Below are 14,229 nucleotides of genomic sequence, written 5' to 3' on the forward strand. Positions count from 1 at the left end.
TTGTATGGGTACAGAATGGTTTTAAGTGAATGGTTTGTTTACCTTCATGACCAGTCATGTGCCTGACTGGGAGCTGTACCTTGCTGCCATGGCCCAGCATCACCAGTAATATCCTGCTGCATGATCATTAGCCTGGGAAAAAATCGAAATTCAAAAGTGCAGTTTCTACTGAGTATGTATTGCTTTTGCATCATTGCAAAGTCAAAAAATTCCAGGTTGAACCAAGTTAAGTTAGGGATTGTCAACATATTTATATTTTTTTTCCCTATACTCTTCACTGTGTAAAAGTCTTTGTATATGTTTTCCCCCTGTATTTTACCTCGCTAACTCATACTCCATTTGTTCATCTTGGTTTACATGTTACTTACTCATAGATTCCTTTCTTGACTACCTAGTTAGAATCTATACTACAGAATCTGTACAAATTAGAATCTGTAGTCTGCTTTCCTACTGTACCTGGTCATAAACTTTATCATACTTTGTAGCATTTGGTTTCTGTTTTCTCTTTTAAGACTGTTGGTTTTGTTATGGACGGTTCCAATGTCCATCTTTCAGTGCTTTACTTCTAGGCCTGGAGCATGCCTGGTGAATAATAGATGATTTTGTATCACACATGCACATTAAATAGGTTTATTGGGATAATTGACAATAAAGTGCATGTATTTAAGTGTACAGGTTGGCAGACTTTGACATAAATACACAATCATTGAAGTCCTCACTATGATCAAGATTTTAAATTTAGCTCTCATCCTCAAAACTTCCTGTGGCCTTTGTAACTAGCCCTCTATTCCTCCACATACGCACTTCAGTCCCTAAGCAACTACTGCTGTGCTTTCTGTCATGATAGATTAGCTTGCATTCTCTAGAGTTTTATATACATGGAATTATACAGTATGTACTCTTTTTTGTCTCGCTTTTACTCAGCATAATTACTTTTAGTTCGTGCTTGTGTGGGAGAAGGATGTTGAAATTTCTTTCATTGTGGATTTTTCTCTTTTTCCTTGCAGTTCTGTCATTTTTGCTTCACATACTTTAAAGCTCTGTTATGGAGGCACCTGGGCAGCTCAGTCAGTTAAGCCTAACTGAGTCAGTCAGACTCAGGTCATGATCCCAGAGTTCTGGGATCTAGCCCCACATCAGGCTCCCTGCTCAGCAGAGAGCCTGCTTCTCCCCTGCCCCTCATCCCACTTGTTCTCACACTGTTTCTCTCTCTAAAATAAATAAATAAAATCCTTAAAAAAAAAAAAAAAAGCTCTGTTATGTTGCATAAACACTAATATTTTGCCCTCTTAATAAATTGACACCTTTATCATTAAAAAATAACCTTTATTCTTGGTGATATTCTTTGCTCTGAAACCTATCTGATATTAAAGTAGTCACTCAGGCTTTCTTTTGCTAAGTGTTATCATAGTGTGTGTATTTATTTATTTCCATCTTTTAAGTTTTGATCTTTTTGTGTTTTAGTATTTAACATGTATTTCTTATTGGCAGAAATAGTTGAGTCTTGCTTTTTTATTCAACCTGACAATCTCTGCCTTTTAATTAGACTGTTTACATTTGATGTGATTATTGATTTTGTTAGTGTGGGTCTTTCATCTTGCGATTGGTATTCTGTTTGTCCTATCTAGTGTTTGGGAAAATGAAATTTTCCCTTTTTTAAAAAACTTAAAAATTTCCATTTTCATTTTTTTAATGTTCTTTTGGATTATCTTTTTTTTAAATTTTATTTATTTATTTTACAGAGAAAGAGAGATCACAAGTAGGTAGAGTAGCAGGCAGAGAGAGGGGGAAGCAGGCTCCCCACTGAGCAGAGAGCCCGATGTGGGGCTCCATCTCAGAACCCTGAAATCATGACCTGAGCTGAAGGCAGAGGCTTAATGCACTGAGCCACCCAGGTGCCCCTGGATTGAGTATTTTCTTATGAAATCATTTTTATCACATTTGTTGGTTTATTAGCTATAACCCTTTGTTATTTTACTAGTTCCTTTAGGGTTAAGGGTATGAATCTTTAACTTATTACATGATACATTGAAATAATGTTACACTACTTAACTTGTAATATAAGACCCTATAATAGTATACTTCTGTTTCTTTCTTTCTGGCCTTTATGCTATTACATTTATGTTTTCTAAAGACATTTTTGGCATGTGTAGGATTCTAGGTTGATGCCTTTTTTGTTTTCAATACATTTGATCCTTGAATAATATGGGTTTAAAATATGCAGGTCCACTTATACTTGGATTTTTTTTTTTTGATAAATATGGTACAGACCATAAATGTGTTTTCTCTTCCTTATGATTATCTTATTAGCACTTTTTTCTAGCTTATTTTATTGTAAGAACACAGTATATAATATATATACAGAATATGTGTTAATTGTGTTATTGGTGAGATTTCTGGTTTATGGAGAGTCAAAATATATAGGTGGATTTTTTAATGTATACCAGTCAGTGCTCCTAAACCTTGTGTCATTCTAAGGTCAGCTATATTTTAAAGATCTTGCCTCACTGTCTTCTTGCTTTTATTGTTTCTAATGGAAATCTGCTTTTTCCAGTCTTCATTCTTTTATACATGACATGTCTTTTTTCTCTTTTACATTGGTTTTGAGCAGTTTGATTATGTTGTGCCTTGGTGTGGTTTTCTTCATGAGTCTTGTGCTTTGAGTTTTGTTGGTCTGTGTAATCCGTGGGTTTATAGTTTTCCAGTTTGTAAAGTGTTCAGCCATTATTTCTTTCATTTTTGTTTTTGTTTTTGTTTTTTTTAGGAATCCAGTTGCCCATTTTTAGTTTGCTGGAAATTGATCCCAGCTCATCAGTGCTCTTGATTTGTGTGTGTTTTTCTGTCCTTTTTCCCCCCATGTTTTATTTTGGATAATTTCTATTTTCATGCCTTTACCTTCACTAATCTTTTCTTTTGCAATCTCTAACCTGTTATTAATCCCATTACTTGTATTTTTCATCATAGATATTACAGTTTCTTTTTACGTTTTTTGTGTCTATTGTTTTGAGCACATGGAACACACTTTAATAACTTTCAGTGTTCTGTTCTGCTAATTATAACCTCTCTGTCAGTTATGTTGAGCTATTGATTGATTATTCTCTACATTATGGGTTTTGGTTTTTTTCCCTTCTGTATGCATAGTAATATTTGACTGATGCTAGAAATTGTGAATTTTACGTTTTTGGCCATAGGATAGATTTGAATTCTTAAAAGCTTTGTCCGCTTTATTCTGGGATGCAGTTGAGTTACTGGAAACAGATTAATTTCATTTAGTGTTTTATGATATGTTAGGCTGGTCTGGAGCAGTGTTCAGTTTAGGGTTAATATTCCTCACTACTGAGACAAAAGTTTTCTGTGTACTTTACCCATTATCCCATGAATTAGGTGTTTTCTCCATTCTAACTATTGGGAACAGTCATAGTTCCCGGCCTTGTGTGAGTGCCAAACACTTCTCTCTTAATCTAGAAGAAGTAGGAGAGAATGGAATAATAAACAATCGTGTGAGAATTAACCATGGACAGGAGAAGAGAAACAGAGAAATCAAAACTTCTTTTTCTTCTTATGTGTAATACAGCAAATACTGTACATGGTTTAAGGTTAAGCTTATCAATAATTTTATAGGACAAGTATTATTAATTTTCATTACAGATGTGGAGATAGGGTGGAAAGGCTAGTTACAAAAAAACTACTTGACAGTGGCAAAGCTGACTCCAAAGCTCATGCTTTTCCTGATCTATGTGGTCTCTGGACTCTTTTCTTCAGGGGAGGGAGAGTAAAAGCTGGTGAAGGTTTAGCCTGTAGTCAGAGTAAAGGGAAGAAGAGCTATGTAACCATTGGATTTATGTAGCGTTTACTGTAAAATTCATATCTGCTCTTAGGGTAGAAAATATGGGGAAGAGAGGTAGATGACTATGTTAATTTGTGCAGAAGCATTGTATAAAATAGGTTAGTGGGAGCAATGCTCCGAATTCTAGTTCTGTTATGTTCTGTAAATCTTACTTCAGAGCTCATAGCATGGACTTGTGCAGTAGTTACACCTTATCCAGTTTCAGTTTCACTGTCTGCAGTTTCAGTTAGCCATGTCAGCTGCCATGCAGAAGCAGGTGATCCTCCTCCTGGCGTATTGTCAGAAGATTGGTAGTAGTCTAACATCACAATGCCCACGTCATTCCCCTCCCTTCATCTCATCACATATGCATTTCATTATCTCACATTATCACTAGATTTGAGAGAGAGAGACCATATTCGTGTAACTTTTATGACAGGGTATTACTGTAATTGTTCTATTTGATTATTAGTTACTGCTAATTTTTTACTAGGCCTAATTTCTAAATTACACTTTATTATTGGTAAGTATGTATGTATAAGAAAGAAAGTATATATAGGGCTACCACTGTCTGTGGTTTCAGGGATCCTCTGGGGATCTTAGGACATATCCCTTGCAGGTAAGGGAGATGGGGCTGTACTCTTTTTTTACATCTTTTTACACAAATAGAGAACTCAGTAACTAGGTGAAAAGACTTATTATTAGAAGATAAATTGTCTAAGAAGTGGCCTTTGTAAGTTAATGTCTTAATGTTCTTTGTTTCTATCCCCGGTTTTTTTAAACTATGAATTCTGCTTATATAGGTATTAGAATGAATCATATTTAAAATCGGCGTTGAAAGAGTTGAATATTGGCAATTTCATATGGTTCAACATAACAGTATATTTTGAAAGGACAAGAAGCAGTAATTGTAACCATTATTAACACCATTACAAGGATCGTATCTGTTTTATATTAACCAGTTCATGCCCATTGCCAAGCATAGTACATATAGTAGACATCCAGTAAATAATTTGTGAATGAGAAGCTATAGGTTTTTCAAGTTTCATACATGTTTTATGAGAAATCTAGGTGAAGATGAAGGGAGATTTTCTTCTTGTTGGGTCCTAAGTTCTCTTTAAAAGACTAGTAGAGAAAGGTTTTTTGTTTTTGTTTTTTTAAGATTTTATTTATTGATAGAGGGACAGCAATCTATTGATAGAGGAATACAAGCAGGGGGAGTGGGAGAAGGAGAAGCAGGCTTCCCGCTGAGCAGGGGCCCTGATGTGGGGCTTGATCCCAGGACCTGGGATCATGACCTGAGCCGAAGGCAGTTGCTTAACGACTGAGCCACCCAGGTGCCCCAAGAAAGATTTTTGTTTAGCAAAACTCTTTTATTTCCAATGCAAGATAATATTAAATAATAAAATATTTACTACTCTGGCCTCTTAGCCCTCTGTTAAAGAGGTACCCCTTTTTCCACTGCTTCCAAGATCCCAGCAGAAATTTGAGACTCCTTTTTCTCTGCCTCCTTTCTTAGGACACTCTCTGGAAGAGCAGCTCTGCTAGTGATTAAGTTCATTACTCTGTGGACACTGCTTTTTCCTTTTAGTTGTTCTGCCTCTCCTTTTATAAGCTCAAGATGGTTAACATGAAAAATGCAATGATAACTTTTACTTTCTCATTTGAGGCCAAAGAAACAGCTTTTTCTATATACTAACAAGCTTTTACAAATTATTAAGTATGTAATATACCCTATGCTCATTTGTGTGTCCTAATAACTTAGTAAATTATCTTGTCCAAACATAACAACAGAAAACAGACTATATTATGGTCACCTAATAATGATTTTCTAGAACCTTATGTTCACAGATGAGATATTGTAATAAGGCAGAGGGCTAAGAAGTCTCTGGCTTGTTTGGGATTGCTCAGGGTCTTTGGCACAAATATGAAGAAAATGTATTTGTCATATCTTCCTCTAATATTATTACTTTGGGTCATTATGTTACCATGCATATGTCTTGCAGTATTGAGTTTCATCCACACTGTGGTGCTAGAAAACCAAGAATTGATTGTTCCCTCCTAATCAGTGGAATGTGTATTTCTAAGTGTTCCTTATAAAATAAATACTTTCTTGAATTATAAATAGCAGCTACCTCAACCTTCATCAGATCCATGATAAAGTTATGATTTTACCCCTGAGATGCCTCCAAACTTCAGTGACTCATCCTTTACCAAGATGACTGCAATAACTTTCTAATGTGTTAACCATAAAAATAAAACAGCCAAGTTATTTTATCAACAATGGAGTTACTTGAGGATATCAGAGAATTGCAATTCGGGACATACAAGCCATAGGAAAACCTTAGGCAAGCCCAGCAAACAAAGGAGAGGAATGTTATTTTATGGAGAAGAATGAGAAAGTTGGGAGGGGTTGTTTGGAATGAAAGTCAACTGAAGAGCAGGAGTACAGGGTAATGTTGATTTCTCATTAAATGACTTGCAGGAGTAGTGCCATTTCTTGTAGGAGATGCATGCAGTGTACATCTTCTCCCTGTTGGAGTCTGTAATTGGTGATTCTCTCCTATTGGATATTCTTCTGTTGGGGTCTGTAATTAACAGTACTTCCTGTAAATGATGTTGGATAAGTAGGGTTCCCCCTGCTAGCCTCTCCACTGTATTTTTAGTGAGCTTTCCTTTTATTAATATTTACACTGGATTTTTACCTTGCTTTGCTTCAGTCTGCTTTACATACTGTAGTTGTAAGTAATCTTTTATAAATTCAAATCTGAACTTTACTCTCCTGCTTAGAAACTTAAATCAATTACATTAACTTTATTGATGAAGACAGGGCCTTTCATGATCCAGCTCCTGCTCAGTTCTCTAGCTTTGTTTGTCTGAAGCCTTTTCTTGTACAGATCTCCATGGTGCTATGTATTTTGGCCAATTTGGCCTTCTTTTGGGTCTTTGAACACAAGTTTTTCCTCCTACTTTGCCTGCTTTTCCTTCTGCTTCTATGTGTGTGTGTGTAGATATATTCCTTCATAAGCTAACTTTATCCTTACTAGCTTGGCTTAAATTTCTGAAATCTTTCATCAGTTCCCCTACTCCATAGACCAGTGCCCAGTGTTACTTGTTCTCATGACCTGGTAATTTTTCTTCCCACCATTTATTACAGTTTCATTTTATATTTACTTTTGTGATTATTTGACTAATGTCTATTTCCTCACTGAATCATAAGTGGTAAGAAGATAGATTCTGTGCTTTTTGCTCATCATTGTATCAATGGTGCCTATTAAAATATTGCTCAATAAATCAGTGAATGACTATAAGTCAACCAGGACTCAAGGCAGGTAATAGAAGTAGGAACCGATAAACAGTATGGAAAAAAAAATTGGAATACAGTAAGTTGAATTTTCTGTTGTTTTTATTTTTAAATTTTTTATTTACAGTAAGTTGAGTTTTGTATTAAGCTAAGGTATTGGCCCAGCATAGTTTGCTTAAATATTTCCCATCAGCAGAAATTAATTCTAAGTCATGGGCATCCCTGAGCTATAAGGGTTCCTTTCTGCAGATGAGGGAAGAAAGAGAGGAAGCAGAGATCGCACTTAATAGATTAAAATTAAGGATGTAGGTGCACCTGGGTGTCTCATTTAAGCGACTGCCTTTGGCTCAGGTCATGATCCCAGGGTCTTGGGATCAAGCCCTATGTTGTGCTCTCTGCTCAGCAGGGAGCCAACTTCTCACTCTGCCTGCTGTTCTGCCTACTTCTGCGTGCAGTCATAGGTTCTCTTGCTCTCTCTCTGCCAAATAAATAAATATTTTTAAAAAAATTATGGAAGTAGCTAAGAAAGTAGATCTTAAAAGTTCTCATCACAAAAAATATGTGAGGTGATGGATGTGTTCAGTTAACTTACTGTGGTAATCATTTCACAAAATGTTCATACATCAAGTCATTATGTTGTACAACCTTAAACTTATACAATGTTATATGCCAGCTACATCACAATATAAGTGGAAAAAAGTAAAAATAAAATTATGGAAATCACTAATGCCCTTGTGAAAAACCGTGTTCTTTAACTAGGAAACCTTGTTTCTATTCCAGGTAGACTATTTTGTTCTGTACCCTTAGGAAAGATGTGAGAAACATTGGAGAAATCACCATTTGTGCTTACCTTTGTTTCCATAATTGTATAATGAAATAATAAAAAATTCTCGTTATTTCTTAATGTGTGTTAAGAAAGGAAAGAGATATAATAGAGGTAAAGGCATTTTTTTAAATTAACACATAATATTATTTGCTTCAGGGGTACAGGTCTGTGACTCATCAGACTTACACAATTCACAGCACTTAACTATAGCACATACCCTCCCGAGTGTCCATAACCTAGTCACCCTATCCCTCCCCCCACCCCCAGCAACCCTCAGTTTGTTTCCTGAGATTAAGAGTCTCTTATGGTTTGTATCTTTCCCCTGTCCCATGTTGTTTCGAGGTAAAAGCATTTTAAAAACTGTAAAAATTCTCTCTAAAATAGACATAATATTTGCCCAAAAGACAGGAGATCTTAAATTTTAGAATTCTCTGCTTTTTAATTCATAATTGCAAGGAAGAGGTGCCTAAAAGAAAAGGTAATGGCATGAAAAGCCCTGTCTCTCTTATAACTACTGTCAGGGATCGTTCAGTTTTACTTACTGTTTATCCTCTATGCACAGTGCCTAGAAATTGTTTTAGAATGAATTGTTTTAGAAATTGTTTTAGAATGTTTATAGTGAATTTGTCCCAAAGGCCTTTGCAATTAGCTTCTGTGATTTCTTCACCTTGTAAGCATTCTGCAGAAAGAAATAATCTTGAGACAAAATCTGTGATGTTTATTTTTCTTATATTTCAGCTGTGGCAGAAGTAAAACTTCGAGATGATCAATATACACTGGAACACATGCATGCTTTTGGAATGTATAATTACCTACACTGTGATTCGTGGTATCAGGACAGCGTCTACTACATTGATAACCTTGGAAGAGTTATGAATTTAACAGTAATGCTGGTAAGAAAAATATCTATAATGGGATTTTCCAATAAATCTGATTCTTAATTTTCATTTTTAATCTGATGTCCAGAGAATTGAGGTATACATATTTTTTATATATAGAATCATTCCTATCATTAATCTATATAAAACTGTATTCTATTTAATTCAGTTTTAATTGTTGCCTTTGTTCCTGTTACACTTAAGTATTCCACTCCACTCCCACCAATGAGCAACTACTCTGATGGGTTTTATAGATCAATATTGATGTAACTGTTCATGTCTCTTTTTTCTAACAAGAAGTGTTAGCCCTATGACAATGGATTTGTCTATTTTTCCTTTAGTTCTTGCTTTTTGTATTTTTAATTGTGTTCATTGGGGTACAGACATTTTGTCTGCTATGGATTTATCCTTTCAGCATTATGAAATGCCCCTCCATCTCTAGACTCTGGGAATGATTTTTGTCTTGAAATCTCCTGGTATTAATGCAGTCATGCTGGCTTTTTTTTTTATTAGTAATATACATCTTTATTAGTAATATACATCTTTTTCTATCCTTTTTCTTTCAGTTTATCAGTATTGTTGTTTTGAGTCTGATGCCTTAGACCACTTGGCCATCCTGACATGACAGTGTTGTTATTATTAAAGTATGTCTCTTGTAAAGAGCATGTAGTTGGGTCTTGTTTTTATCTAGCGTGACAATCTGTCCTTTAATTGAAGGGCTTGGTACATTTATATTTAATGTAATTACTGATATGGTTGGGTTTATGTTACCATTTTGCTGTCTTTTCAGTTTGTCCCATCTGTTCTTTTTTTTTTAATCTCTGTTCCTTCTTGTTTTTGGATTAAGCAAATTTTCTTAAAGTTCCATTTAATTTTCTCTTTTGGCTTTTATCTAAACCCTTCTGTATTATTATTTTAATGGATAATGTAGATTTTATAGTATTCATCCTTAACTTATCATAGTCTTCCTCTAATTAATATTTTACTATAAAAACGTTACAATAATATATTTCTTTTTACTTCTCTTATACCCTTCAAGCTATTTGTGTCCTGTATTTTGCTTCATGTTGTAAATTCCACAATAGATTGTTAGTGTATTTGCTTTAAACAGTCAGAATAATAATAGCTTCCTGAGTATTCCCAGCTCCTTCTAGCACAGTTCTACATTGCATCTATAGAAGCATCAGTCTGATTTTTTTTTAAGATTCTATATGTAAATGAGATCATATGGTATTTGTCTTTCTCTGACTTACTTCACTTAGCCTGAAGCCCTCGAGGTACATCCATGTTGTTGCAGTTGCAGGATTTCATTCCTTTTTATGGCTAAATAAAATTTTATAAAATGCATTTTCTTTATCCATTCATATATTGATGGACATAGGTGTTTTTTGTTTGTTTTAATATTTTGGCTATTGTAAATAATACTTCAGTGAATATAGGGGTACATAAATCTTTTCAAGTTAGTGTTTTTATTTTCTTTGGATAAATACACGAAAGAGGAATGACTGAGTCATATGGTAGTTAGACTTGAGTCCCATCTCATCTAGTAAGCTTTCCCTGACATCCTCCCTTTGTACCTCCGGGAATATCCAAACCATTGGCTCTCAGATTTGTGTGTACTTTGAATTCCTTCTAGGCCAAGGGTTGGCAGACCTTTCCTGCACAGGGCCAGATTATTAATATTTTAGGGTTTGTAGTCTAGACAGTCTTATGTCATGACTGGTCAGTTTTGCTGTTGTGGTATGAAAACAGCATTAGAGGGCACCTGGGTGGCTCAGTTGGTTAAGTGACTGCCTTCAGGTCAGGTCATGATCCCGGAGTCGCAGGATCAAGTCCCATATCGGGCTCCCGGCTCCTTAGGGGTCTGCTCCCGGCTCCTTAGGGGTCTGCTTCTCCCTCTGACCTTCTACCCTCTCATGCTCTCTCTCCTTCTCTCTCTCACATAAATAAATAAAATCTTCAAAAAAAAGAAAAGAAAACAGCATTAGACACTATGTAAATGAATGAGTGTGACTGCATTCCAATAAAACTTCATTTTAAAAAATGCCATTGTCCAGATTTAGGTCATTGAGTATAGTTTGCCAACCCTTGGTCTAGGCCCTGGGTTTTTCTTATATTTCTATAATCCTGCCATCTAGCAGAAGGCGTGGTCAGTATGTTTATTGAAATAATAACAGCTGTTTAAAGCTTGTTCTTATCCTTTGGAGTTGGCTTTGCATTCTTTTTTATATTCTCTCTCTCTCTTTTTTTTTTCTCTTTTTTTTTTTTTAGATTTATTTATTTATTTGATAGCAAGCATGTGTGTACGAAGAGGGTCAGAGGGAGAGAGAGAATCCTCAAGCAGACTCCCTGCTGAGCAGAGAGCCCTAAATGGGGCCTGATCCCAGGACCCTGAGATCATGACCTCAGCAGAAATCAAGAGCCAGTCGCTTAACCAACTGAGCTACCCAGGCTTTTCTTTCTTGATAGGATTTTTCTCTTATTATTTCATTTTCAGGCTCAGGTGTGAGTCTTTGGTTTAGTGAGATAGATAATTTTAGTGAATAAGTATTTACTTTTCTTCAAATGTTTATTAAATGCTGTTATGTGCTTTATGTGCTTTGTGGCCACATAGACAAATAAATTGATAACATGTAACATTGGAAGGAGGGATAAGATATAAACATAGTATGGAGAAGAAAATAATAAATGTTGAAAGATGAAGTGTTCAGAGAAGTTTCAGAAGAGATGTCACCTTAACAGAATTCTGAAAGATCAGTTAGTTTGCTATGCAGGTTGAGGCAGCTATGTCTGCACTGGATTTAAGAGGCACATTCAGCAAACTTCCACAGGTATGTGTGTGCACTACAGGTACTCTAGCTTGCTTTGCTAAAACATGGAGTATGTATGGAAGGACCTAAACAGTATGCAGACTATGGTTGGAGAGGAGGATGGCAAAGTGGGCAGAGGCCAGGTTTTGAAGGGAGGGAGGAACAGTAATGTTATTCTGTGTTAAGCGAAGAGAAATGTTAAAATGAAAGATTGATTCTTTGATTCATTTTAGTACTAACTGTGCTTGGCCAGGAGGCGGGTGTGGATAGGGTCACAGTTTTGGGCCTGCAGCTTGTTTTTTATCAGTTCACTCGTTAGTAATCATGATTTGGAATACTACAACCAATTTAAATCACAAGATTGATTGGAAATGTGGAAGGAAAGTTTAATGACAACATTTGAAATACTATAAGCAATGTGGACTGGTCAATACAGTTTTCTATTGGAAAGTTTTCACAGGAAATCAAATATCACAATTTTATTGAGATAACTTATTTGACATGGAATAAGGGCAAAGACTAGTGTTTTTGATCCCTATTTCTGACCTATTCTCTGACTTCTAGGGACATCTTAGAATAATGAGTTATAGTTTCTTATTTAGTTTAGTCTATTTACCTATGGGGTCATTAAAGACATAATATACACGTACACTCTATGTGCACTACCTGTTTGGATAGTGTGTACATACAAGCAAAATGCCTTATATGCATACATGTGCAGTGTATTATCTTTATATGACTATACATGTCCATTTTTTAGATTCTGTTATATTTTGTTTGGGAAGACAAATCTAAAATCTGGAAATTCTCTAATACTGACTTATAGAGCCAAAGTCATAGTCTAATTTATACTATTCACTTGACCTTCAAAATATTTAGCAAATATTTACTATATGTTACACATTGTCATAGGCACTGGGAATGCTACAGCATACAAAATAAAGTTTCTTCTAATTTATTAATTCACAGCAGAATATGAATGACAGTTGACCCTTGAACAATACTGGGAATCTGAGCACTAAACCCCTCCCCCCCCCACTGCACAATCAAAAATTTGCAGTAGAAAAGTTTAACTTTTGATTCCCAAAACTTAATAGCTTACTGTTGACCAGAAACCTTACTGATAACATGAAGTTAATTAACACATATTTTATATATGTATAAAATATTTGTATTTATTTTTATAAATTAATACTGTTCATTTGTTTTTGGTGAAATCTGTCAGATTTTCATTAAATGTTTTACTCACTTCCTTAAAGGAATTGGAGAACTTTCTGGAATTGGAACAGTTTAGGACTGGAATGACCCTTTCCTTATATGTTAAATATAAATATGTTGAACCCATTTTATTCTGTATTCTTTTGTTGTTTTCAGTGATAAGTCTTCTAATTACTTATCCAGCTGATTCTTTGGTAATTGGTTTAGTTAAACAGTTTCTTCGGTAACTTTGTAATATACTTTTTTGCTAGGGAAAATTATTCATTTCTTCTTATTCTTTTAAATTTGCTCCTGTATATTTGCATGTTTTATGCTCTTAAGATTATCTCCTCTCTCTTTTTCCTTTCTCTATATTTTCGCCTTTTCCTTAATCAAACTTTAGAAGGGTATTTTTATTATTATTTTGTTTTTAAAGAACCATGTCTGGGGTTATTTTATTTTATTTATTTATTTATTTTAAAAGATTTTATTTATTTATTTGACAGAGAACACAAGTAGGCAGAGAGGCAGGTAGAGAGGGAGAGAGGAGGAAGCAAGCTCACCGCTGAGCAGAGCCCAATGCGGGGTTCCATCCCAGGACCCTGAGATCATGACCTGAGCCGAAGGCAGAGGCTTTAACCCACTGAGCCACCCAGGCACCCCTATTTTATTTATTAATTTAATTAATTATTTATTTATTTTGTTTTGCTTAATTCAGTTTTCGCCTTTGGTTTTCAAACTGTATTGCACATCAGAATCACTTGGAGTAATTGATAAAAACTAATTTCAGATTATGGTTCTTAAAGATTTGGATCAGTATGTCAGGGTTGGTCGTGGTCTGGGAATCTGCATTTTATCAAGGACTGCATATGATTTTGCTGGTGGTCCAGTGACCAAGTCTTGAGAAACTCTGCCCCTGCAGTGCAGAAGAATACTATACTTATTTCTGTTTTTCTGATTAGCAGCATAGGAAACTGACTTGCTGTTTGAACTTCTGTGTTGGGGGCAGGTAGAGTGTTGGCCACTGGTTACACATCGGCTTTTGTTTTAAAGCAGAAAAGTTGTTCTAATATTGCCATTTTATTGTCTGATTTTTCCCCCTGAGTCAAAGGCACACATGCATATATCTCAGAGAGGTTCTTTTGCAAATACTCCCCCATACTAAATACTATTGTGGACAAAGAGAAAGCAGTAGGGCCAAGAAAGGGAAATCCACACATTGTCAGACCTTGAGATTTCTGTCAGGAGCCAGCAGATGGCAGCAGTTCAACACACAGGTTTATAGAGGCATTCTATGAAGTCAGTTTATTTTGTCAGTTTACAATTCTTAATTTTAAAGAAATGTCAATTGAGAGGAAGTGCTTTTTAGGAAGCGGAAAATGCCTTAG

The 14,229-nt window shown here is 35.3% G+C and overlaps 1 protein-coding gene across 2 annotated transcripts in view; it reads left to right on the top strand.

The window, feature by feature from the left end:
• The window catches only part of NUDCD1 (NudC domain containing 1), an 80,653-nt gene that overhangs the window by 3,874 nt on the left and 62,550 nt on the right, over positions 1-14,229 (top strand). For both annotated transcript variants that reach the window (XM_080801353.1, XM_080801354.1), the window contains exon 2: positions 8,695-8,849. In XM_080801353.1, coding sequence (XP_080657479.1) covers positions 8,695-8,849 — 155 coding nt within the window. The remainder of the gene's footprint in view (positions 1-8,694; positions 8,850-14,229) is intronic.

This window comes from Martes martes (genome assembly GCF_963455335.1).
Source record: "Martes martes genome assembly, chromosome: 4".
NCBI lineage: Eukaryota > Metazoa > Chordata > Mammalia > Carnivora > Mustelidae > Martes > Martes martes.